This window comes from Varanus komodoensis, unplaced genomic scaffold (genome assembly GCF_004798865.1).
Source record: "Varanus komodoensis strain SLA01 unplaced genomic scaffold, ASM479886v1 scaffold39, whole genome shotgun sequence".
Taxonomy (NCBI): Eukaryota; Metazoa; Chordata; class Lepidosauria; order Squamata; family Varanidae; genus Varanus; species Varanus komodoensis.
Genome location: NW_025335922.1, coordinates 7,569,024 through 7,596,557, shown reverse-complemented (window position 1 = coordinate 7,596,557; position 27,534 = coordinate 7,569,024). Strand labels below are relative to the sequence as shown.

At 42.8% G+C, this 27,534-nt stretch overlaps 1 protein-coding gene across 2 annotated transcripts in view; it reads right to left on the bottom strand.

The window, feature by feature from the left end:
- HIPK2 (homeodomain interacting protein kinase 2) overlaps positions 1-27,534 on the bottom strand; it is a 196,301-nt gene that overhangs the window by 31,647 nt on the left and 137,120 nt on the right. Inside the window, exons 3-11 of one of the 2 annotated variants that reach the window (XM_044441131.1) lie at positions 24,864-24,987; positions 22,247-22,366; positions 20,735-20,821; positions 19,944-20,128; positions 17,938-18,100; positions 14,777-14,903; positions 11,034-11,155; positions 5,431-5,573; positions 1,132-1,311 (exon numbers count right to left, since the gene is read on the bottom strand). In XM_044441131.1, coding sequence (XP_044297066.1) covers positions 1,132-1,311; positions 5,431-5,573; positions 11,034-11,155; positions 14,777-14,903; positions 17,938-18,100; positions 19,944-20,128; positions 20,735-20,821; positions 22,247-22,366; positions 24,864-24,987 — 1,251 coding nt within the window. Of the gene's footprint in view, positions 1-1,131; positions 1,312-5,430; positions 5,574-11,033; positions 11,156-14,776; positions 15,000-17,937; positions 18,101-19,943; positions 20,129-20,734; positions 20,822-22,246; positions 22,367-24,863; positions 24,988-27,534 lie in introns of both variants that reach the window. The other variant, XM_044441130.1, reaches the window with a different exon arrangement.

Sequence of the window (27,534 nt, the reverse complement as noted above, 5' to 3'; positions counted from 1 at the left end):
GAAGAGAAGAGAAGAGAAGAGAAGAGAAGAGAAGAGAAGAGAAGAGAGAACGTAAAGGAGAGAAAGGGAAAGGGTGAAGAAAAGAGCATGTATATATGATGGGAAAGAGAGAGAGAGGGAGAGTAGGGGAAACAGAAAAAGTGGAGGGGAGAGAGAAATAAAAGGCAGAGACAGAAGGAGAATCAGAATAAGAGTGAGAGAAGTGAGGGAGACAAAAGGAAATAAATGGTGCTTCAGTTCTGCCCATTTTGGGCTTTGGTCATTTCTACCATTGGCATGCAGCTCCTAGAAAATTATGCCCAGGTGAGTGAGTGAGGCCTGTGCCTGAAAAAGCTTCCTCAGCCCTGGTTTAAAATTACCAGGAGAAACTGCAATAAACCATGGGCTCTCACACCTCTGATTTTCCTCCTCACACTCCAGTGCAGGTACTAAGAAGAGATCAGATTCCACTTCTATTTTAGATTGACCACACCATCAATCTAAATTAGGACATCATCATGTCCTAATGCTAAACCATAGTTTATGAAGCCAGGTTGTTTCTACAAACTGTAGTTACAAGTAACCACAGTTTATCCGGCGAGCTCTGGTTAATCTAAAATGGAAGCCAAGACCTGCTTTTTCAAAGCTCCCTCATAACTCTTTCTTAGAGTTATGAGAGAGAAAAATGGAGACGTGCATACAATTGAGGCACACTGTTGCTTGGTTTTCTAAAACAGTTTTCCTCAGGGCAAACCCTGGCAGCAGGTCTGACAGTGAATCATTCAGTCCTGAACCCCATCCAATCCAGGTAAATTTGCTGTATTTGCATTTTACAATTCACATATATAAATGTAAAATGTTAAGACCTTGCTCGTTATATGTTTGGAGGTGCACTTCGGAATGTGAAACTCAAATCCAACAAAGCTCTGGCTCAACCTGGAACATCTGTCATGGGACCAGTCTTGCAATAATACCTTGGTTTAGTTTCTTGCAATGCCTTGGTTCTGAAAAGGGGAAGCTGATGAATTGAGTGGGGTCAGCAGCTCCCATTTGATCTAGCTTTTGTGCTTATTCGCAGAACAGTGCAGAGGAAAAAAAAACATTTCTTGTCTCCCTCTCACCCCTCCATCACCCCTCCACCCCAGTTCATACCTTGCTGATGACTGGTGTTGTTTATTCTTCCTTGAGGAGGTGGTGCTGGTTGGTTGTTGCCTCATGACATGAGCTACCCCCACATTTAAAGGCTGGGCTGCTGGAAGGGTGACGTGACTAGCTAAAAGTGCAGGCTGTTGCATGATAGGATTGTAATGGCTGCCATGAGCATGTGTATTTCTGCAAGAAGACACACAGGAAAGAAAGGCAGTTTGCATATTTGGAAAATAATTTTTCAAATGAAAGACAATACTAATGCAACCTATTACTGGTAAACTGTGGGTTTCACCTTCTTTGAGCCATCATGCAAATAAGCGACATGATTACTCTAAGCAGAGAGCCATTTGCAAATAGGATTGTTTTGTGCTATCTCCACCTATTTTTGAGAGAGAAGAAAGACAAAAACCAGGTGCACAGGCATACACAGATGCAGCCCAAAGCCCCAATAAAATGAAATGCTGCAGTTTTCCTAAACATCATTTAAGTGAATTTATTACAATGACATAAATATTATGTACCCCTATAGTAAAATGTACTACTATTCATAGGGATAGTTATGCATATAGACTTCAAGAAAGGCAGCCCAGACATCCACACACTTGTCTATTTACGAATTACACCTAACTGGCAACTATTACCCCTATTCAAAAACTGAAAGCTTCATCAAGTCCTCAACCCATTGTAGTTTTGAAGGCAGCCATTTGTCTTTCCATTGTTCTAGACTATTTTAGCTGCCAAAAGGGCACAGAGGGTACATTTCAAGTGATGGACAGATAGTTAAGAAAGTGCATCCTTGCAAATATTAATGAACTTTCCACCACTAAATTTATCTCTATGGATTCCTTCACACCTGAGCACATTCTTCAAAGAGTAGATTGCTCATGTCGTATAAAACCATGTACATATGTTGTAGGAGGATGCATGCTGATCACTCATGAAAATTATTGAGTGGATATGAGAAGTGGCCTTGAGAGTCCTAGAAACCTACCACTTCTAATGGTCATCATTTATACTGCCCTTATCAGAGGCCACGTGTTCACAGTTGGGATCTTGGCTGACATGACCACATTCGTACTTGACTTGACTGTAACTATCATTGGTCCAGAGTGGATCTGACTGTAGGCTATTTATTGAGCCACACTGCAGCTTTTCAACCTGCCACAGTTTCTTTGTTGCCCATTCACATCATAAGGGTCACTGATTTTGGCAACATGTAAAGGAGAAGAGAGTGAAGATAGCAGTATGGGAGAGATTCCAAGGGAGGAAGGCAGAACATGGCCAGAATTCCATCTTCACCATTGCAGATGTCATTGTCTATCTTGGCACAAAGGCTTCAAAGAGAGCTGTAAGTAGGTATCACTTATCCTAGTGAGTCTATGAAAAGTTATTGACCCAAAAAACAAAGCAGTAGAAAGCTTCCTTGGAACACACAGGTATATGATGAAGAGTTGTCCCTACACCACACTTCAGAAACATTTAATAGGGTGGGAAAGCAAGAAGATAAAGGATCGTAAGAGAAAAGTCTGCTGTTCTTTTTGAAAAGTAATTTTGCAGCAGGCACAAAGGTACAGAGGTACACCAGATGAAATGGTGGCTCTTATTCAAAGACTGGCAGGGGGCAGATGACAGTACAACTAAAGGCTTCCTAAACTTTTGTTTAGAAGTCATTTTACATTGTTGGTTTTTTAAATATTGTCATGCATTTCTCAGTAGGTGACTTGCATGAAAAAACGATTATGTATAATAGTCCCAGTGCATGACTAGTAGGCGTTGTGCAATTTCTACTGCATGTCAGATTTGATTTCAGCCATGGATTGCATAAGCAACCAGCACACGTTCAGACTAAACAAATCAATATTAGATTGCCTCCACATTATACCACTTCAGTGCTGTTGAGGCATCATTCTTCCACAATTAGGGAGAAGTGGAATTAAAATTGAGCTTCCACACAAGCACAATGTAGAACTATCTAAGATATCATCTGGCAACTAAGGCCAAGATTCTCTTATTGTGTTTGCACAAAAATAAGTTACATCCAGCAAAGATGACTGCTGAAAATTAGTAAAGCTTCCTGCTCACAGCTCCTGCCTATGCTGTGGCTTGTGGCTGACTACAGCAGGGGGATGTGTAAATTGCTCCAGCGTCAGTTTCTGATCCCATATGGAGGATTATTACATGTTTCCTTTATTGTTGTTATATGTTTTAACAGCAAAGGAGCATGAAGGAAGTGTATTTAATTCTTCCGTCACATCCCTCTACTACAATATTCTCTCTGCTGAGTTCTTCCCACCATTTCAGCACTGTCATAAAAATGTGGCAACACAGACTGGACATACCAGTCTAAATCTGGAATGTAGTCTAGGCTGAAGAGAAAGGATCTGTTTAGTGTGAACAAGCAAAGTCCTGTTGAGATCTTCAGGGTACCTCCTATGACTTTCAAGTAGAAGTTCTCTGAAGGCCCTGCCCATCTGGTGCAACAGCACTTTATTACAAGAGATCATCACAAAACAGTCTTGAAAAATACAGGATAGACCTGAAACACTGAAATGCAGTCCACTGACAACTTTGGCATCTGGTTGCTCCTTAAGAACTGAGTGAATCAAGATGGCACAAAGACAAAGGGAAGTGTTAACTATGAAAGTAACTGGAGTTCAGTTCATTAGGATGGAGGGTAATTCCAGGCAGAGAATGCTTCCACTGCTAATACTCAAAAGACTTGCACAACTATGCTTTTCTCCCTTCTTTAATAGGTTTTTCTCTGGTAAGAAAAATAATGGAAGAAGCAATGGGAAAAATGGCAGAATTACAAATTGAGAATGACATTGTCTGAAGATATCTGCAAAATTCCATGAATGAAGTACTGTGATAGCACAATAAATGTCTCATTTGGAAGCACCCAAGAAGGAAGGAAGGAAGGAATCAGAAGAGCCTATGGCACAAGCTCCACTACACCAAGGGGATGCAGACTAAGCCCTAGAAGAATCAGGAGTGAGACTTGTCCCCCAAACAGGGAATAATAACATCCTCTAAATTCAAGTTCTAAAAGATGAAACCCATACAAAACAGAATCCAACAGTTATATGGGCAAATTATAGAGCTTTCATGCAATTAGGAATAGATCATATCCACAACCTGCCACATTAGACAGCCAACACTATCTAATCCTGCTTTTGTGCCAGTATGGCCCACTGCCAGCATACTAGAAAGCTTAGTGCTTCCCAAAGCAACCAGAAACTGTCATGCTCCATGAGGACATTTTCTGACTGTCCTGAGCAAAGGCTCAGGTGAGGATATTCAGTGTGGTTAAGATAGCTGAGTCATGTCTGGTTCAGGAGCTTACCCAGCAATTCTGGTACTGAAGAACTAACAAATTATTCCAACAGAGCCCGGGAGGCTTTTGCAGTCAACCCAGGAGAGTCTCTCTGGAAACTCCATCCCTTCGGGTGCTTCATCTGGCTGTTGAAGAGCCAGCAGCCTTTTCCTGTAGGGATCTTCTCCTAAGGAATGATGGCTCAAGAAGGGGGAGCACTGTTCCTCAGGACCTTCGTGTCCTGTGGTCTGAAGTACAGTCCTCAGAGACAGAAGTTGTGCCACCTCCCTGGTGTGTGTGTGTGTGTGTGTGAAAAAGATATGAGGTGTGAGACAGTGGAACCCACTTCAGAAGGACCAGGAACTGGTTCTGATGCTTCTGTAGAATTGCTGATGCTGGATACTTCAGTCTTTGAGGGATTCCATTCCTGGACCATGACAGGTGAAGTTTTTGGGATAAAATTGTAAGATAAGTTTAAAGATAAGTGAAGTAAAGCATTTTTGTGAGGGAATCAATAGCAAAAAGAGAGAACCTGAGGCACAGCGAACAGTGGTCGAAAGCAGACTGGCGAGAGGGCAGGGACTCCACCCATTTATACAAGAGGGAGGGGGAACAGTTTTTCCTGCCAAAAACTGTTATAGCTGAGAGAATATTTCTGAAACTAGGCACTAGCAGCACAGAGATTCACAGTGATTCACAGAGGCCACAATAAACAAACTGTAACACTTGTTTCCAGAATGGAACAGTTCAGTGAAAGCAGCAGAAGGGAGCTCTGCTCACTTGTTGTACTCTGGGTTGAGCATTTCAGCTCATCTACAGGGTAGCCCTAGGAAGTGCTAGCTTCCTATTGCACCAGTATGGAATTACACTGCTGCAGCATCCTCAGCAGAGATGCAGTAACAGCACTGAATACTGCCTATTGCCTGAGTACCACGCTGCACACAAAGAGGGAATCTCACAGGCAGAATCAAGATTTCCTTTCTGCTTACCTCCAATCTGCCAGGGGCTGCGTCCCAGCCATCGTTTCTGGGATGACAGTTGCATGTTGAACTGAAGTGTGGGCAGCTACCCCAGTCAGCTGCTGCCAAGCTGGAGGGAGCAGGATCTGTTGAGTACCACTAGGCCAGGCTTGCTGTGGATCAGAACAGAAAATGGTTCTCTGTAGAACAATCAGGAAATTTTCTGCAACCTCCTACTAGGCTTCGCTTCTTTTTTGGAAGCACCTTCAAAATTATACAGCATGGAACAGCTTTAATACAAGTCAGCAGAAAAATCCCAAATAACTAATTCCAAAGCACCAGTTGTAGCTCATTCAGCTATTGTCAGGATCTGGAAGGCAATGCATCTTTCTCTGGTGGCTTGAGAAATAAGGCGGGGTTAGCATTGGACCTGTAAATGCTTGCAGGATTAGGACCTGCAATCAGCCGAGAGCCTTATGGGAGGCTTCCCAAGCGCTGCTAGGTCTGTCACAGCAACAAGAGTCTTTGCAGTAGCCCTTTTGTGTTACTGACCTGGCTTCTGCCTCTACTCTTGCAGTACCTTCACTTCACCCACACCTGTTCTTGACTCTACTTTTGCCTCTGGTCCTGCAATGACTTTGCTGACACATGACCTTCATATGTTCCTGAGTCTGCCTTAGCCTTTGAGCATGTCACAACTTTGCAGGTATCTGTGGGAGTAAGGAAGGGGGACAAGAAGGGGAAATGGTGTTGCCTCCAACCAGGCACTGCCACTCAGCTGATTCTTGTCCACATCCCACCCCGGCTGATGCCTGTGAGGGGCTTTTCTCAGGCAGGGGCAGCAGATTCAGCTGAGCAGAACTGCCCCTTTCTGCAGTGCTACCCAACTAGTCCTCTGCTTTTGCCTGAGTGTGGGTCAGCCTCTCCTGCTCCAATAGTCCCCTCTGTCCATGTAGCAGGGACTGTTTGGGAGTTGCAGTGAACACAACTTGGCTCAGGATCTCAGCTGTCCAAGAGAGGAGCCTCATTCCTCCCTGCAGCATCTCCTGGGACACCGACCCTGAAGAGGGAAGGAGGTGGCAGGAAGGAGCTTGACTACCAGAAGCCTGATTATCTGTCAGGCATACCAAGGTGAAGAAACCCCAAACCATTGTAACCACGTAGAATTGCCTCTTGTGATGTGTGAACACAGCCACTGAGGGAGGGCACCCATTGAGGATGCACTGTTCACTGCCGACAAATGTACTGTTCCCAGGCTGCTGTCATCCACATGTTTTTGACGGCAAGTCACAACATTCTTGAACATTAACCATGCTGATTGGGACTGGTGGGAGCTGAAGTCTAAAATATCTGGAGGACATACTGGGGAGGTCTGATGCAAAGCATAGAAGCTCCACAGCTTGTTAGTGAGGCTTGGTTCAGGCAACATGATAACCCAAATTTCAACAATGACCCACACTCAGCCTTCGGATTCTTCAAACAGAGGGAGCTGTGTTGTCCAAGGGAATTTTCTGGGGAATTCAGGAAGCTGCACAACATTGCGCCACCTGCAGCTTGAGACAAGTGCTCCACTTTTCCTAATGGTAGGCTTGGCTCTGCTGCTCAGCTAAACCCTACTTGTGAGTGATTGTACAGGGTGTTCGCTGTTGCAAGCACCCTTACTAGGTTCCTTGTGATATCCCTGGATCAGAATGTTGGTCCATCTAGCACAGGGCTGTTCATTTGGTGGGCAGCTACTCTCCAAGATCTTAGGCAGAGTATAGAGTCTTCCCTAGCACTACAGTATGGGATCCTTTTAACCAAAAATACTGGTGACTGAGTCAGAGTGCTTCTAAATATTGATCAAGTGGGATGCAGCAGAGGGTGATCAGAAGCAGACTCTATTCAGTCATGACATCCCACCTATGGAATGCCCACCCTAGGGAAGCTTGCCTGGAATGGAATCTGCTGTCCTTCTGGAACCAGGCAAAAAGACATTTTGATTTGGCCAGATGTCCAGTGCATAATCTTGCTGGTTTTAATCTAATGGATTTATGTATTTTGTTATTTCTACTACAGTACTCCTTTTATTATTGTCTAAATGTAAGATTCTGTATTCTTCCTTGTTATGATCTTTTTTTCCATTTGCTAGATATTCAAATGTTTTGCAAAGTGGAGGCAGGCATCCATCATCATCATCGTCGTTGTTGCAGTCAACATCCAATAATAATGCTTTGCTACTCAGTTATGGTACCCCTGAAAGTTTCTGCACATTCAAGGGCACTGCATTTTTTCCATTATTGCTTCCTGCATGTGCAAAAATGGAGCTATAGCAGTTGAAAATATGTGCTGGGGTTCTGCCATAGTGGGCTCTGACTCACATTAGTGCTTAGTGCTAAGGACTGCACTATCAGGGAGCAATCTACTAAGGCCTTCATGAAAATTAATGGAGGCTGCACAGCCCAATTCAGTGGAGTATGTCTCAAAGACAGAAATCAGCCTTGCTGTGCACATTCTAGGAACTGCAACCTCACAACTGTATCCAGAGAAATTATTGAGACAGTGACCTTATGGCTACCTAGACAGTGTCTTGGGTTCCAAGGCCTGAGTACAAGGACAGAGATCCACCTCTGGAACTCAAGATCTGTGCAGTGATCAGGGAAAGAACAGGGAAAGCTGGCTCTGTGAGGTCAGGAAATTTGAAGAGGGCGTATGGGTTGCTTTCAGGGGGTGGGGAGGAGACCACTTCTGTCTGGATAGGATACATCCTGATGGCGCTTCAACCTCCTTCACCCTCTTTCTGGAGCACCTCAGCTAGACGGCTGAAATCAGCCATCCAGCTGAAATGCAAAGCAGGAGTTGCAGAGAGGCAGAGATAGCTCCTGCTGCCCCCCCATCCCCATCTGCATTGAATGCTTATAATCAGGGTGAGCATTGAGAGAACAGTCACTGATCTTTCCTGAAGCCATGCTGTTTACTGTCTCATAAATACATTCATTAGAAATTGTGTCATGCTACAGAGCAATCCTGTGCATCTACTCAGATATCTAGGCCCCATTGTGTTCAGTGAAACTTACTCCCAGATAATAAAGCGCAGGATTGCAAACATAATTTTCCAGAGAATCAACTTTTAATTTATTTATTTCAAGCTTCTATTCTACTTTTTGCAAAGGATAACGATGTCTTGAGCCTTATAATGAGCAACATTAAAATGAAATAAATAAGTTGGCAGAAGCTTCTGAGGCTGGTTACCTAGAAGTGATGTACACCCAGCAGTGTGGTGAAAACAGGGCTCACAGGGAGGAAGTAGTAGCCCTTTTTTAATTCACAGAAGCTCTCATGTCATAGTCTACCCCCTTAGAACTCCATGTTCCCTCTGAGATTGGCTACAATCCTCACAGTAGCTTTGGAGACTCCATTGGGAGTGGAGCTGAAATGTATTTTCCCAGCAATGATATATTGTAACCTTTTGTAATCTAACCTTTTTGAGGATCGCTCAGTCCTGAATGATCATTAAGAACCATTAGTTTTAACAAAAGACTTGTTTCTCATAGAGATGAAAACTGGTTGGTTGATGTGGCCCAACACATCCACGCAGGGGCAGAGTCCATATGTGTGATGCTGAGAACACAAAAAAGAACTAGAAGTACTGTAGGTAAATGTGCAGACCTACACATTTGCCTGCACTTCTGGACTCTCCTTGGGCACATGTAATGGGGCTATTATGGTGGCCCTTCAAAATTTACCACTACACACTTGCCATAAAAACAGCCAAGAGACTAGGGTACTTTAAAAAACTTAACAGATTTCTATAGTAGCACAGAATCTACTTCATCAAATGTACAACTACTGACAAATGCTTATGCTACAGCACAAACTTGTAAGCCTTTTAAGGTCCCAGAAGGCTTCTGGTTGTTTTTTGCAGTGAGAGATTAACAAAGCTACCTTTCTCGAAGCTGCTATCTGTCCCAGGTGACCAGAGGAATAGTTCTTCACAAATGTGTCTAAAATGCAGGATTTTTTAGCTCCTCCAGGCTGTAAAATATTTATATCCCCAGGTTTGCTTGCACTTCAGTTTTCTTTACCACTGTTTAGGTAATCAAATTACTACATGAACTGTCTCCGCTAGTGCTTTACATTGTAAGCACTTAGATCTGCACTGTGATTTTTGGCTTTTACCGAGATACCAAATGTACTAGAACCAGCTGAGAAATATATAATATGTTTTGAATCGATGTTTTGAAAATGTCCATAATTACTATGCTCATGCCCAGGCTATTCAACTCAACTCACATGGCACTTCTGTCCAAATATTTTACATACTGGTATTTACAAAAAGTTTCCTTTCTTCCTTTTGGCTTTGAAGAAAATCTCCCCCTTTCTTGCCCTTCTTTTCAGTGCTTTGGTTTTATTTATTTATTTGTGTTTAACTGAGGAGGGCAGTTTTCTACAGCAGTACCACTTGGAAAGGGATGGCATGCTTTTGTGGAGGGGGATGTCGTTCATGTCAAAGAGGAAGCTCTTTGACAAAGGCTCTTCGTGGGCAGAGGAGGCAACACTTAGTTAATGAAAAGAAAACCATGCAAGCTTCAACTTCTGTTCCATACTGTCTTTCCTAGATAAGCTGCGCTGGCAACTGGCAAAAGGAAAACGACTGAACTAACACACACTGGAATGCTATCCAGGCAAGGCAATGCTTTGGCAGGATCGGGGAGGCTGCTGATGCCTGAGAATACTGGAATGCTCTAGCATATACACTAGATTTGCTCTTACACGTTGGTGCAAATTAATTTTGTCTGGAATATGACCTGGATCGTATAATGCGATGACCCAAATTCCTAGGTATTTGGAGACACATGCCATAATTTTGGTATGGCTGAATGCCCCAAGAAATCTATGCTTATGAAGCTGCTTTATACTGCATCAAACTGTTGGTCTGCAGCCTATTTTTGTTTTTGCAAACTAAGTGAAGCACTGTGTATAACAATGCCATTATAATCACCATTCTAATTATCAATATATTTTTATCTTTCTAAATACAACAGAAACACGATACAAAGCAACTAACTGATCCACAGCACCCACTTTTTGACATAGATTTTGGGACAGAAAAATGGAAGTAGCAGAGTTTTATGAAACCACATGAGAGACCCTTGGGCAACCCTTTTGGGCCATGGGCATATTTAAGCATTTAAGAAACTCTCTTGGGGGCACCTCCATAAAATGGGCACACAGCAGATGAAAGCATCAGCCTGTAGCTGCCCTCCATTTTAATTTCCTAAGATGGTCTCTGTGCCCCACATGTGGCTCACAGGCATTCTTATAAAAAGAAAAGAAGATGGAGGTTGCTGGATGCCCTCACTTGGATCTGATGTTATTCCCACTGGTAGTAAAAAATACAGTTATTACATGGGGTACAACAGATAGTAGGTGCCAAGGAAAGATTATGATCTTATCAATTCCTTCTCTATTGCACTAAAAGCTAAGGAGATAAAAATGATTACACTGTGCATATACTAAAGTTCAAAATCCATATTAGCACTGACATTCATGGCCACTCCCCTATTTATTAAACGGAGAAAGACTTCTGTCCACAGTGTTTTATATTATAGCTGACAGCTGCCCAAGATGGATCCGGGAGAAGTCATATTTACCTGTGCTAACAGTCCTGGTTGGATCTGAAGGGGCTGAGCACCTGGAGCTTGAGTGACTATTGGAACAGCATTCTCCATCCGCACAGAATAACCAGCATGCTTTGAAGGGGAAGTTTGTAAGCCTATGCAATAAAAAGAAAAGGTAAAGCATACGAGATCTGTTCCTCTAGGAACAGGAACCCTAAATACTAAGCACAACTGCGATAATGTTTGCTTTAATTTAGGCAAAGTATCACCCAAAATGCTTCTTAAAAGATTCAGTGATTGAGATTCTACAACTTTCCCACACAACTCTTCCTTGGTCAACAAGTCTTAATATAAGCAAGCTTTCCATTCCGTTAAATCCATACCTGGCATCTAAACATGACTCTTTCCTCATTTCATTGCCCGGTGAGACTGATTGCTCCCTTAATCACAAAGAAGTGTGTCAAACCTCTTTAATATTCTCTTTCTGTTCATCTGTCTTATTGCTCTCCACTGATTCCCCCCCCCCCCCCCCCAGTGTCTCACCATTGCTTTTAACACAGACTGGGGATACTGTTTGTGTACCCTGTCCAATACTGAGCAAAGCTGGACCTGTTCGATCAGTTCTCAACATCTCTTAAATGTAGACTGTACATTCCTGTAGACTGTACCTCAATCCGCTGACAGAGGTCCTTGTTCTGCTCCTAGTATCTGATGGTTGCTCTTGGTGGAAAAGGAAGGACCCCTGTGATGGGGGAAATCCTACTATGGATTGCTCTCCCTAGGGAGAAGCTAACTTGGTGGTCATTTTGGCATCAGGAAAATACCTTTTCTATTTCCTAGATTTTTACTCCTCTAGAAATTATTTTCAGGCCAATTTTTTTTGGCTGACCTCTTTTACACTATGCTCTTCTATACTGTAATATGGGATTTTAAGTTAATTTGTTTCATTCAGGGCAACATTTTGTAAGTTGCCCTGGGAACTTGCAAAATGGTCGAGTATAAGTCCTTAAAAATAAAACAAGCAAAAAGGAAGCTTTGCCAATTAAAGCAAGTGCACCACTTTCAAAAGTCCCTAACAGCATGGAAGACCATTAAGTAGTGTAATTGTCTAAGCCCTTTCTGTGCATTTGAACTACCCTGGAGGATCTTGAGAGTATGATACAGGGGCCATATGTAGTTTCTTGTTACTCTTTCAGGCCAACTTTGAGACCATAGTGACAATAAAAAAAAGAAATGCCAGAGGTTCATTTGATTCTTCCATCACTTTTTGAAAGAAGTTTCCAATTTTCAATGCAAAATTTTATGTGTAACCTGCAAAGCACCTTGCCTCTTCAGCAGTACAAGTAGCTGCAGTGGGACCTTCAAATAAAGCATTTTATGTGCAAGGTCCTCTTTTGTGCCAACAAGTACATACAACTTTTCTAGATCAACAACCCACAAGCACTTAGCAGGGAAATCAAGCTCAATTGTCACTGGATTGCAGCTGGGGAGAGAAGAGTTAAACCTTCCCTTCCCAGGTGCTGCATTCCGGATGAAAATCAGCACCTGCTGCCCATACCCTTGCATGGCTATTATTAAATATTTCTAAAGCCCGGTTTAGTTTCTAACGGCACATTTGGTATCATGTATAGTTTGGTCTTGAAAAGAGAGGAAATTATATATCTGTTTTTATATATGCATGTGTTTTGTTTCTGTTTCTAGTGGTTGTTAGCCTCCCTGAGCTGCTGGAAATGGGTGGAGTAGAAATCAAACTTGAGTAAATAAATCCGTAGCACCATTTCCCAACACATTTACTCAACACAGCAGCTGAAAAATAGACCTCTAGTCTCCCCATGGAAGCACAGTCTGTTGCTAAAAGCCAGGGTAGAAATTAAGACACCAGCAGACTGTCACCCTTTGTAGCCGCCCGGCTCACTTGGTGCCTTTTGAGCTGAAGGAATCATTGAGGATAAAAATTTGCCCAAAATAGTCAAACGCCTTTTGTAGCTTTTGTAAATAAGACTCAGGGGACTTTTCAGGATTTCACCCTCGAGCTCTTTTATGTTATTTTAACCCTGCATAAAAAGGATAAAGCGTCTGCTGCACAGCGGCATGCTGAGACATCAATATCTGCAAAGGACTTTAATATCTTTGGATAAAAATGAGAGAGAGAGGCAGCCAGGTGGCAGCTCGACCTGGATGTGAGGAGGCAAGCACTGCTCTGGGGTAAGAATCACAAGCAGAAACCAGCAAAGGGCATTGCTCTTTAGTGTCCTGGCCCCAAGTACTACCAAACCACCCTCACCTCTAGAAGACTGACAAAGGCCACAGTGTGTTGTAATCTTACTCCAGTGCCTTTATATATATATAACTGAGCTTTCCTCAGTTACGGTGGCTGGGAGTTGGAATGATGGGAGTTGTAGTACAGCACTTCCAGGCTGGAGGGCACCATGCTGGGAAGGCTGGCATGAACCCTCATTTGAAATATGTCAATAGCTTTGGAATGCACCGCCTGGCAGTACTTTGGTGCAGCTATTCCAACGAATTGAAAGAAATTTTACGTCCTAGGCAAGGCTTTGATTTGCCAAGTCATGTCTTGCGAACTTTCAGGGCAGTCCTATACGTGTGATCTCAGAAGTAAACTTCACTACACTTATGGGATTTACTCCCAAGAAAGTATGATCGGGACTGCAGCCTTGGAGGCTTAACCTTGAAACTGGTTAATTATTCTGCTCCTTTGTGGGTGTGCCAAAATAAGATGTGGTTTCTCCTAATGGGGACCATGAATAAATTAGTCACAGTAGTACATTCTCCATCCGTTGTCAGACCGATGTCCTTCTGCTATGGCCATGCCTAAAATAACACTACCAAATTATCTGTGCTAAGGATTTGCAAGAGGATATTTCTTAACCTCAGCATTAGCGAGCAAAATGTCTGTTAATGAATATTCCAGGAGATACCAATCTCATTTAGCCTTGACCCAGACTGATGGTCTACTCGGCACTGCAGTAATGTATGCCTCTGCAACACTCAGGCTGTGAGATCATTGTCACGCAGTCAATGTGACTTCCACAAAAGACATTTCAGAAGCTGTAGAGCATCAAGAGTGTGGAGCCCTTGCCTCCAGATGGAGGGTAAATCACCAGGAACATATACTGCTGTTGCTATTAACATTTCTATAGCAACCAATACACAAAGCTCCCTAGGCAGTTCACATGCCACTGTGTCAGGGGTTATCCTTTGCCTCCCACTGGCTTCTGGTGTAATTCTCAATGAAGGTAAGAAATGGCCTGCTGCACTGAGCCAAAGACTCATCCAGATGCTTTCCAGGGTTCCAGGAAAACAACTTTTCCATCACCTGCTACTTGACATTTTTAAGTGGAGATGCCAGGGACAGTGGAGCAGCTAGGGCTGGTCCTTGAGAACAAAGTCCAGGGCCCCCGTAGATTCTCCCCACAAATTGTTGACAATTTGCAGCAGCTGGTCCCCATAAGACCCTCAAGTGCAGGGTTTATGTTTACTTAGCTGCCCAACTTGCTGTGAGCTCTGGTGTGCAAAGCAGGTGCTCAGCTAATGAACCATGGCCCTTCCCTTGTTGAGGCACCTGAAGGTCTACCTGGAATTGTTTAGTCATTTTAAGATGCACACCCTTCCAAATGTGGCTCTGTGAAGTCACTTGTAATGCTAGGGCCACATCAGAGAGAGGCACCAGCTCCATCCTAGCAACAAGAGTCTCCCAGGGAGAAAAAATACAACCAAGGAAAAGCGGAATATACTGGAGAAGTTGCAGCACTTACCTTGAAAGCCTGGAGGACATACAATGAGGGCTTGCTGGAAGGGGTCCGGTCGGGCACATATCTGCGCTGTTCCAGTCTGCAGGGGCACACTCCTCTGGGCCACTGCAGCCATGGATGCTGCCGAGGGCTGGTAGAGTGCAGATTGGTAGTTTAGTATGGAGACCTCAGGATTGGCTAAGGAAATAGTGGCACTGGTGGTGGAGGTGGAAGCCAGGGTGGTGGCCTAAAGGAATGGTGGGATTTAAAGTAAAATAAAAACAAAATATGAAGGAGATGATAATGTTGCAAAAAATTGAGTGTTTTTTAAAGAAATTATCTTTAAAAATAAGCAAACTTTTTAAAAGGAAAACAAAAATGTCAGGAAAGAACTGCAAGAAGAACAGAAGGCATGCAAGAAAAAAGGAGGTGGTTAAGGATGAGTCATGAGGTGGGGGACACATCCCACTGTTCTGCTCATAGCTGAAAACTGACCAGAAAACAGAGCAAGAACAAGTGAGAGAGCAAGAGTGTGTGTGAGGGAGGGAGGGAGGGAGGGAGGATGGACGGGTGTTTCTTGCCAGTCCACATGTGACAAAGAGGGTATACGTGAATTCCCTGTCCTGTGGTGAAATAGCATGAGTGTCTGTACACATTGAGGCCTGCTTGTAGAGGTGAACTCTCAGGACTGTATATCTGAAAAATGTATAAATGGTTCCTGAAGTTTAAAGCTTGGCTCATATGGCTGAGTTACCTGCCAGTATGTAGCCTGGTTCCAACTGTGTGATCTAAATTCCGTGCATCTATATGGTCCTAATATCACATGTGAAAGATATTCTTTGATGGCAGGGTATTTGTAAGCATGTACAAATGCTATACCTTATGAACAGAGCATTTTCTATGATTCTGATTTCTTGTATGGATGTTTCTGGTTTGATAGAATTCTTTTAATTCAAGCAACCCTACTTTGCTCAAACTTTGGATTATGACTCTTTCAAACTATGAACATCTAATGAGAGGAAAATGGAAGATGCTTAAACATGACTTCCCTTAAAAAAAACAATCTAAGTCCAATTGAGTAGGGATTGATGGCCATAAGCTTCTGAACTCAGAGTATTACAAGCAACCAGGACAGAAGCAGCAGTCGAGGTCATCTCCACCTCCCTACAAGTCAGCTACATGGTCAGTTTCAGCCATCTAGCTGCCCTGCTTCAGATGCAGTAGGAAGGAACTTAACGCATCATCAGGATACATGGTATCCTTGCAGCCCCATCCCACCCCATTCCATTATAGGAGTTTTCCGTGGTCCTCCATGTAGTAAAGCTATTTTGGAGGCTTTACTACATGGAGGCTTGGAGTAAAGCTATTGGGATTCAGAACCCTGGATTGATCCTATGACTCTCAATGTGAAAGTTGCAATCGATGAGGAATCCCAGTGTCATAGAAGTCACCAGCCTCTGCTATGGAAAATGTTATCTCCCAGCAATGTTATGCTCTTGGCCAGAACTGTCAAGGGCTAGAACTTGGGAACTTTTGCAAGCAAAATTTTGCATACCCACTGGGTTATGATTCACCTTCCTAACTTCAAGCATCCACATATTTCTTTTACAGGAATTGCATGTATGCTAAATTACTCCCTCTCCCTCCCTTCTAAAACATTCTTTCCCAGAGTATGTCAAGCAAAATGCTTTAAAAATACAACTCAAATGTAGCCAATGGAGTCACCTGCTCCTTTATCAAGCCCTATCTTACCTAAATGCCAAGGCTTTTGGACAGGGAGTGTGCCACTTCAGTGTTCTCTGCTGCACTTTACCCAATGCAAGAACTAAACCAGGAGTACAGAACTGATAGTTCCAGCAGCAGTGAAACAAACCCCAGCCACTACAGAAGTCGACAGTAGAGGACAGTGCATGCCTTACACACAGATCTGATCTGTACATTCAGAACTAGCCCTCTTCAGAATGCAAGTGAGTGCTTTTAAGAATACACTGCCTACAGAAAACTAGCATCGTCAAAGAAAAGAGGGAAAGAAGGGGACAACACCCATAGTTCTTGAAGGGCTTCTTTACATCTCTAGCCAACACAGAAAAAATACCAATTTGCAGGCTTTTTGGTTTGGACCTTCATCCTTTCATCCTTTGTCCCCACTGTACTTCCAATCCTGATCAGTCTGCTTGTATCTGCTATTTGCACTGAGGAAAAAGCTCCTGTTAGCAGTGAAGATTTGGAGTCCCAAGGCTGATGGAACAGTGTATCTACTTCAGGTTCCAGATTGAACCATTAAGGCATTATTCAAGGTGATGAATCCCTCCCCTCTGAAAACTGAGTTCCATGGATTACTCCATTGAATTTCATGCTGAAACCTGCAGTAGGGACACTGCCCCACTGAAATTGGAACCACTAGCCACTGCTTCCCACTGGCATGAATGGAATGCATTTTCACCAGTGCAAACTGCAGGTGTGGGCCAAATCCTTATTATGACTGTAATGGGGGGCAAAGCCCTTCAGCCTGCTACGCTGGGCTCTCAATCCAGATCAGGCCCCCAGAAAGTGACATGGTAGATATGCCATGAACACAGTAGGCATGTCGTGAGCAGAGCCAGCTGGAGACGGGAATCAGATTAGATGGCCCAGGAGGCCCCTTCTGACTCGCTCTGTTTCAATGTTTCTAAAGTGCAATTTACATTGGGAGGGGAAAAAAAACCTGTCCCATTAAAGCAAATGAGAGTTTCTCCTACTATCTGGTGGGGACCTAACTTGTCTGTGAATGGATGGAAGTGAGAAAAGAATGAATGGAATATGCTTGTGCATATTGTAAATGTGAGCATGGGGGGGGGGGCGGGGGGATGTGTGCGATTGGTCAAATGTTTCCTCTCAGTCCTGAGGGCTGGCAACTTGCCTTTTTTAAATGAAAAATGTTTCAACAAACAAATGAAAATTGAGATGTTCATGCTCCTAGAGTCTGCATCAAATACAACATCCTATGAACTCAGGAGTGAAAGATATTCATAGCTCTTTCTACTGATAAGAGTTTGCCATATTAAACCTGTCAGAAACATGGAAACAGGTGGTTAAATAACAGACCTGAAGGAGTTGTGCTTGTGAATTGTCAAGGACAGCTGATCAAGCTTGCAAATATGCAGTTATGCACTCCTTTCAGACTGCATAATAATGGTTCCCCTCACCTGGTTATGGACCGTATTGAGCTGGTTGTTGAAGGTCATGGTTAGATTGGTTGATGTGCTTGGGGCCACATGGGTGATGAATGGTGTCTTGCTCTGATTCACTGTATCGTACATGTTCACCCGTCGCTTGCAAATCTCCATGTTTTGGAAACAGGACTTGACACTGTTTTAGAGAAAGGGGGCATAAGAAGCAAGGAAGCTATAGTTAAGTCAGCTTATTGGAAAAATTCAAGCATGCTGCCCATTTCATCATTAGCATCACGACTACACTAGAAACTTAAAACAATTTGATAGATGCTACTTCTTCCCAGAGAACCCTCAGAACAGCAATTTTTGTCAAGAGCACGAAAAGGTAGCTGAAAGTGCAATCTTATTCTTATGTGTGTTGTAGGACTTTTTCCTGTCTGAACATACACAGAATTATACCCTACGGCTTCTTATCTCCAGTAACCTCACCAAACTACAGTTTCAGGATTCTTTGAAGGCCACTATAGAAGTTAAGCTAGTATAAAACAGATGCAAATATGTAGTTCTGATTTGTCTGGAGGCTTAAAGGGGAAGGCTTGCCAGTTATCGCTACATCGATTATGCAAATAGTCTGTTTATCTAGAATCCCTATTTTATCCTTTTGCAATCGCAGACTGTTCCTTTTGCAATCTCAGACTGTTCCTTCCTGTCATACTCATACCCTGCTTTTAGGATCCTGTACTGATTGACTACTGTGGGACCAGAGGGCTGGACCAGATGAACTTGTGATCTGATCCAGCATGGCTCTTAGGTTCCTATGACCCCTATTAAGACCACAATCCAACCTTGAATCCAAACCTTAGTGCATTTAAACCATTTGGGAATGCTACTGCTTTTCCCCTAAAACACACTATGGGTTCCTGCTATATCTCTGCTGCATTCACAATTCTTGTAACAATGAGACTTAACAGTAACTCTTTACAATTGTTTGCACCTTCATTTGTAGCAATCAAGCTCTTCTATAATGATTGTAATTTTACAACTCTTTGAATGTCATGCATGAGCAGCTTTATATTCAAAATGTGTTTTGTTTTTAATTTAAAAGGAAAACCTAAATGAAACCAACAACATTACTGCAAGAAAAAAAATCAGCCTGAAAAAGCCTCCAGGGTAAAGAAGCTCAACTGCTCATATTCCAGTGGGATTCCAATAAACTCAGCAACTCATCATAGATGTTCACCCAGTCACTTTGTACAGTGCAGTACTTGAAAGCACCCAACTCCTGCTAAAATTGGTGGCCCTGTGTCTCTTCCACCTCCTGTTCTCCTTGTGCTGAGATATAACGATGGGGTGTGTTTCCTTGCTTGTTCCCACCAGAGGCAGGCAGTGATGCGGGGCACACAGGAATAAGCAAACAATTCCATGCACAACATCACAGCACAAGTTAAATTGTATTAAACATTATTAAGGAGGGGCATCAAAATTTGTGGCTGCTCTTTTCAGCGACATCCCTGTTTTTGGGGGTACTATTGATTTCAACCTTAGAAAACCCACATTGAAAATGATTCCTAGATTATCCTCAGCTACTTTCTCTCATGGCCCTAAAACTGATCTGGAAAAAGTGATTCCTGCGTTTTTGTTACAGAAACTGATCTACTTACCCAACACTCACACATATTACTGGGTGCAAATGAAATCCTATGGCCCACAGCAGCCAAGGACCAGGAGAAAAATGCTGGAGCAAAACACTGGAGACACTTTGTTTGAATAATGTCTCAGTGCTATCAAACCCTAAGCTACTCAGATCACATCAGCAAGCTGCCGAGCAATCTTAGCAAAATGTTCATGCCATAAAAATTGCTTTCCTGGTGTACAGGGTCTGCTGGTAACCACTCTGCTAGTCTGCAGCTCAATTTCAAACCCTTTAGGGCAGGAATGTTTATCAGCACCATGGTTCCTCTAGCTGTCTGCCAACCCCACCCCCCATGGTTTATGCCCTTTTCAGGAGCTTTAACCCAATTAGAATGAAAGAAGCCTACTGGGTGCTATGGGGGAAATCAAGCAAGTGCGTCATGGTGACAAATGGATGGTTGAGTGTTTCAATCGGTGTTATCCTCTTATCTGCGTCTATCGTCAGCATCTTCTTTAACAAATCTATGAATTCCCGCCGGTCTGCCTTTTCCACCAACATATCACTTCCTTCCAAGTCTGTTGTCATATTCACCTGGAAGGGAAATTGAATCAGAAACAGATCCACATTTCTGGAAGCCCTCAGCCCAAAGAATCACAACTGTGCATATCCTTATGTGCATCCTTACGCAGATATCCTTATGTGCATTTGACATGATCCAGGGAAAAGTTTGTGCTAGATCAAAGGCCCTTCAATAGGCTTCAACTGCACATTTGCACATGGTTAAGCTCTCTCATAGCTTATGTCAAATGCATTTAAGAGGTGTGGCCAGTAGGTGCGATGCTCCTCTTCCTCTCTACATAGTTTCAGCATTACATGTGATTAGTGCCAACACTCCAACTTTCCCCATTGTCATGTCTGCGCAAGATCCCTGCTCAAATGCAGGGCCACACACCATACATAGTGCAGAGGGCAGGGGTAGCAGGTGGCATGGCCAGCACGCACCATGGAACTAGTTGGAACCCTCCAATGATCTCCTCACATACTGTGTGAATGTTTGCGGACAGAGGTAGTCATGTGTGTCCCCCTATTATCTGACCAAAATGTTCCTTAATATGTTGCATGAGAAGGGACTACATATTGCTATCATGCTTTCCCTGAAAAGTAGTGGCAGGTGTACTGTTTCAACTATGTTCTTACCTGTGCCATATCATCCAAACAGTTGAAAATATACTTTCTTGCTTCTTTTGACTTGATCCCTGTCTCTGCCTCATGATCATCTGGTGTCTGTTCAAAATCAACAATTCAATTTATTGGCAACCATCCAGGTCTCTGAAATTATCACTTCAAAAAAATCCTGTTACCTGTTTAGGCTCAGCGCCAGAACAATGTTAACCAGCATTTGCATATAGTCCATTTCACATGAATTTTCCTATGGATGAAATAAATCCATGCAGTAGATCCCAGTCATTGCTAAATTTGGTCAGATAAGAGCTACAGTTGCAGAAATACCTTGTCCTAGAGAAAGGTTGGGTATTCCCTGGCCTACAGGAGTCTGCAGGCTGATGTGAACCACTGTGCCTTTGGATTGAGCTGGAGGCCTTATCCCATTAGCGGGAGGGAGGGAGGGAGGGAGGGAGGGAGGAAGTGAAATGGGGAAAGGGAACATTGCTCTTATCGTGTGCACTGCTGGCTTTGGCCATGGCTGCCTGTGACATGAGGCCCTACAGAAATGGATGCAGCCCTCAGATGAAAAAGATTTCCATTCTTGTCTTACGAGGAATACAGAAGTACCTTGTTCCTTCATCTTGAGTACCACATCCATTTCTAGGCACCACAATTTTAGAAAGATTCAGATAAACTGGAAAAGGTTCAGAGGAAGGCAACAGAGGTGATCAGGGGACTGGATATCTCCAATGAGGAGAGACTGGAAGAACTGGCCATGTTTAGTCTGGAGACAAAAGCACTGAAAGGAGAAATGCCAGCATTGCTCAAGTACATCAAAGGTTGTCACAGAAAAGAGGGCCAGGATCTCTTCTTCATCATCCCAGAATGAAGGTCACAGAACAATGGGCTCATGTTACAGGAAGTCAGATTTCAGTTGAGCATGAGGGAAAATGTCCTGTTATAGTAATATGGCAATTAACCAGGGTGGTTGTGGGCTCTGAATCCAATGAAGATATTCTGGATGCAGCTAGACAATCAGCTGTTGGGGTGCTTTAAGCTGGTGTCTCTTATTGGACTTGATGACTTTGTTGGCCCCTTCCAACTCTACTATTCTATGATTCTATGGAACTCCCACCAATCACCTTCCTGGGATGACCCCAGTTTCTTTTATTAAGGAAGAGGAGAAAATGTCTCCTTCTCCACTTCCTCCAAACCATGCATAAATATGAAACTCTACCATGTATCCCCATACTTACCATTTTCCTAAGCTAAACCAAGCTACCAACATAGTCCTAGCAAAGAGGTCAGGCGTAATCTGTTGCAGGGCTCCTTCATGGAGTCCTTTTAATGCATTTGGTTCTGATTTTATTGTGCAAAGATCTGAAGATCCCATTCAACTGTGCAAGTTAGTAAATGTCAAACATTCAAGTCAACCAAAAGCTGCAAGTGCTGCTGTCACAAATGTGTATCAGTTGATTCATATACTTCCGAAAATTGTATAGACAACATTTCCCTGTTAAAGGAGATGATAAAACAGCCTCTTACCTTTAGCCTCCACAATGGATATGGTGAATCAGTATCCCTGTTGAAAAACCTTGTTGTTTTTGTCCCTGCACTTAACAAATACTCAGCTGGCAAACCCTGCGTCTGTGAAATATATCGGATCTGTAAGAGAATGATGGGAAGTCCACATTTATCTTGCTGGAATCTGTGACAAGGTTTCTTTGGGAGTATAGGTGAGTAAAGTACTTAGAACAATGAAAAAAGCAACAGCGTACAGGCACCAAACGTTCTACTCAAAGGGAGGACTGAAAAAAAACAAAAGCCCATAGACATTAGCAATTAATAATATTTATTATGCTTAAGCATCTAAATAACTAGGTGTTACATGATTATCCTCCCTTTTACAGTTAAACTCTATCAGACTCTTCCTTTATCCTTTGAAGCCTGCGGACATTCATCACTTTATCCAAAGACTGTAAAGATAAAGGTATAAGAAGAATGCATGTATGCCTTGAGGGTGTGCTTTATAGGCAAAGAGCCTTTTACAACCTTGGCTTTGATCCTCAAAGGTTAATTTCAAGAGGGCTTGTTTGAGCAAAGTATTTTGAGGGCTGTGTTGCATCTTCCCCTCTTGTCCTTTGTGAATGAGAGAAACGTGGGACTGCATGTTCCAACTGCCATCCGTTTCTAGCCACTGCCAACTAGTTGTGCGCAACAATTGATGGCTCTGGATGCTGTGTGTTTGCATCCCAAGGGAGTCAAAAGCTGCCTCCAGCCAGTTCATTGAGGCCAGATGAATATCACAATGTGAACAGGGAGGGATGCATACCCAAATGAGCACCTGCTTCCACAGAAGCAGAGGAGGCACACACAGATCAGCAACAAAGTGTCTCTTCCTGCATGCAGAATGTTCCAGGCTCAAGTCCTGGCATCTCCAGTTAAGAAAAAACAAGGATTGATAGGATGCGATGGGGAAAGCTTTCTGTCAAACCCTGGGGAGCTTGTTGCGGCCAATAAAAGGAAGCAATACTGGGCTGGACACAGTCCAATCTGGTATAAAGCACCTTCCTATGTTTCTATTAAGCAGACACACAGAAAGGTGTTTCCATGCAAGGAACTTCCTCGTATAGGGCATCTTTGTTTAACATGAAATGTACAATCCTTTAACTCTTCTTACTGCCAAAAGTGCATGTATAAAAACTTGAAGCAAAATGTCTATAGGTAAACTCTAAAACTATTGGTTTAGGTTTGACAGTTATGACTTTTTATTGACTGTGAGCTGTCCCATGATGCCATGCATAAGGGACGGCATATAAAAGTTTTAAATAATAAATAGATAGATGGATGGATGGATGGCCCCAACACTTAATTTTTTGGGAAATACCCATTTAGTTTGGAGAGTCTGCAACAGCCACTATGCCTGAAGTTTATCAGGTTGCACCAAGATCATGAGCTGGAGGGACCTATTAATTCTTCTTCTATTTTTTAACTGGAGATGTTAATGATTGGGTGCGGTTGGTGGTATTAAACCAGAAACTAACAGCAGTGCCAGAGGAATGTATATAGTATTGATGAAGAGAGTATGAAGCTGGAAGTCAACTGGGACAAATGGATGGGCAGGATAAACATAACCCTAATGATGTTTCTAACATTGGAGTGGGCAACTTGTGACTGTCCAGAATTTTGGGGCTACAGTTCTCATGGTTCTTTACTACTGGCCATTCTGCCTAGGGCTGATGGGGGCTGAAGACCAAACCATTTGGAGGGTCACTTCTTCTGCATACCTGCTTTGCCAAGTAACATCCTAAAAGCTTGTCTCACTCCACAGTTGTACCTGCATTGTTACCAATACACTTGCTTAATACTCCACCTTAAGTTTTTCCTCTCTGCCAACTAAACAGATTCAGTCTTACAATTCCATCTGACCCCAAATTATAGGCAGCCTACGAGGAATCCATGCTGTCTTTTCACCTGCTGAACGGCTGCAAAGTGTGCGTTGGTCACAAAAGGGCTCCCTGTGCTATGTTGTAGCTACATTTAGCAATAATACCTCTTGAACGTTCAGCCTGGCGTAACTGTCTTGATTCATCCACAGACTGCTGTCTCCAAATGTTCATTTTACTCTGACACTGCACATTTGACTGTGGCAACCCGTGTCTTATTTACATTATGTCTAGACCACTGTAATTGGACCACTCATTAATATAATCAATGGAAACTCCCTTATGAGTCTCACCAATGTCTGGTTGGGACCAAGGAGAGGGTTTCGCATTCCTCCATCAAATCATGTCCTTTGATTGGGCCTTCCTTGTTGTCTCTCCTTCAGTTAAAATGCAAGAGGTTAAAGTCTTATGAGCATTTACTTGCTTCTCATTTCACAGGATGTGTCCTTTGTGGGAAGAAGGGGTGGCACCACTTGTTGAATTGTGAGGGTGTGGTTGCAGGTTTGATATTCCAGAGAGTTTCCATAAATCAACACCACTCTGTACCCATAGAGATTCATGGTCAAAAGTGGCTTTCTGTTTTACTGAAAGTTCAGGCTGTGAGTTGTTTTCCTTTTCATTTTTTATTTATTTATTAACAATATTTGTACCCCGTCCTTTAGGAGACGTCCCAGGGCAGCTTACAACAATGAAAAATATGGAAGGAAAATACCAACCTGATCATACTCTGAAGCTCCCGGATATAAAGGCCAGCCCAAGAAAAGTTCTGCGATGACACATCCTAACGACCACATGTCAATTGCTTCACAGAAGGGTAAACCAAGGATGATTTCAGGAGCTCTGTGAGAACAGGATGGAACAAAGTTTTTGTAATTACAAAACACAGCCATTTGATTATGAAAGAAACCTGAAAAATAAGAGTTATGGCACAATCTTAGGCATGGTTATTCAGAAGTAAACACCACAGCATTCATTGGGACTTGTTCAAAAATAAGTGCATGTAAGAGAGCCTTGGCTATTGGGCAGTATAAAAATGAAATAAATAAATAACAGTCATGTAAGTTACTATGGTTACTACTGCCATCTTTTAATGTACAAATACCCTATGCCTGACAGTCAAAATCCAACAGGTACAGCTTGCCCTATCCATGCATCACCATGCCAGGAATAGCATCACTTGCAGCTTTCTGGCCAATATGCAGCTAATATATATACAAGAGCATCTGTGTCAACATCAATATCTGGTTGTTGTTATGTACCATCAAGTAATCCCCAACCTATGGTGACCGTATGAATGAGTGCCCTCCAAAATAGCCAGTCCTACACAGCTCTGCTCAGCTCTTATACACTCATTGGGAGATCTTCGAGCGAGTGAGCTATCGACGCGCACGCCCAATGCCACCTTGCACGCACCTGACAATGCCTCACCAGCCTGCGTGCCCAAGCCCCCCTTCCTTCCTCACTGTTCCGTGTGTGTAGCCACCACCTTTCAACTGGCCCCCCATTGAAAAAGTTTGAGGACCCCTGCTTTACGGAATTAACCCATATCACATCTGCTCTTCCTTTTTTTTCTCTGCCTTCGTGGACTCCTCAAAATAAGAAAAAGACAGGATATAAACGCAATACAATAATTACTACTACTACCACCACTACTAATAATAACAACAACAATACAAAGTGTTAAAGCTACATTAAGAAAATTGTGGCTGTTTAGATCAGTACAGCTTCCTGATATGAAAGCGTTTCAGGGGGTGCTGAAAACCATGTTGGCGCCTGCCTGACCCCCAGAGGGTCATAGACTGCAGTCAGGCCATAGGTCCACATGGAACCCCCAGTGCTCCTTCCAGTGCTTCTACTATACATTATCTGTGCTTGAGCAATCCCAAATCCCACAGTGAAGTTCTGCCTAGTGTATAACCAACAAGTCGGACCTGGCATCGAGACTGGTCAGGTTGGGAAGGGAGAAGCTGCCTTCTCAGGCACCCTGGTCTCATAATAGATAAAATTAATACCAAAACCCAAAATCAAACCTAAACACATGTATTAGGAGAACACAGTAAAACATAACATTAAAATTTTAAAAAGCTTTAAACAGCAACCGGATAAAACTAAAGTACAAACCTGTAGCCATATAAAGATGTATCACTACTACCTTGTGTGGCGTGACAAGAATAGATGGATCTGAAGCCACCGCCAAGTGGTTCACAGAGTGCTGTGACAATGCTATGATGGGCAACCGGATATAAAGCACTTCGGTCCTGCCGTTAAGCCCATGTGATAGAGGTAGCTTTCCTCATGATGCATGTCCATCTATGGTTGCCAAAAATACCCTCCACAGCAGCACCATTAAAGATACAGAACAAAATCCTGATATCCTTCCATGCATGCAACTGCATTTCAGGCATCCATTAAGCTGTCACTAGTGCAAATCAGGATTTCAGGCATTTCTGAAAAGGTTTTCCCTTTTTGGTAAAAGTAAATTAAATATTCATTGCAAAGTAGTATCTATTTATTTATTCATTCAGTTTCTTAACACTTTTCAAGACAGCTCTTTTCCCAAGGCAGGTTCCAGCATAAAAACAAGGTAAACATATTCATAAAATCATATTAAATATAAGCAATTTTAAATAAAACTATTTTCAATCAAATATAAAGTCAAAATATCCATCAGCATCCTAAATAAACATTAATAAATTCAAAATATCCAATAGCATATTGAATTAAAACTTAATTGAAAGCTGGAAAAATGAGCTTTCAAAACTCTTTTAAGAGAAGCCACAGATGAGGGCAACTCTCCCACTCTCAGCAGGAAATACAACAGAGGAGGGGCCACCACTGAGAAGGCCTACCAAGCTTAATGTACCTAGAGACACAGAAAAAATGTGTTTGTCAAGAAATTTAAATGGAAGCAGGGTATTAAGTGTGCCCACATTAACAGCGGGAAAACTCTGGTCTCTAGATGTTGTTGGACTTGGTCAACTCTGACCACTGGTTATATTGGCTGGGTCTAATGGGATTTAGAGTCCAGCAACAACTGGAAGATCACAGTTTTCTTATTCATAGTTTCCCAAAGTCTAACATCCCAGGAAATTAGTGGTAACAGGGCTCGCTCCCTCTCTCGCTCTCGCTCTCTCTCTCTGTGCGTGTTCATGTGGATAGCTACTTGGTGGATTTTTCAAGATAATAAATATTTATTATGAATGCTGCAGTGGGAAGGACACAAGTTCTGTCTTCCCACCTCTCCTGAAACATAGATTGTGGAAGCTGCTACATATGAAATCTACCAGATTTCACTTTTCTTTCTTTCCAGGAGTAGATTGCTCTTATAATGAAAGAAAGTAACTAAAAATAACTTCTGAACTGGCTTGTGTTCACCGACTTTAAAAA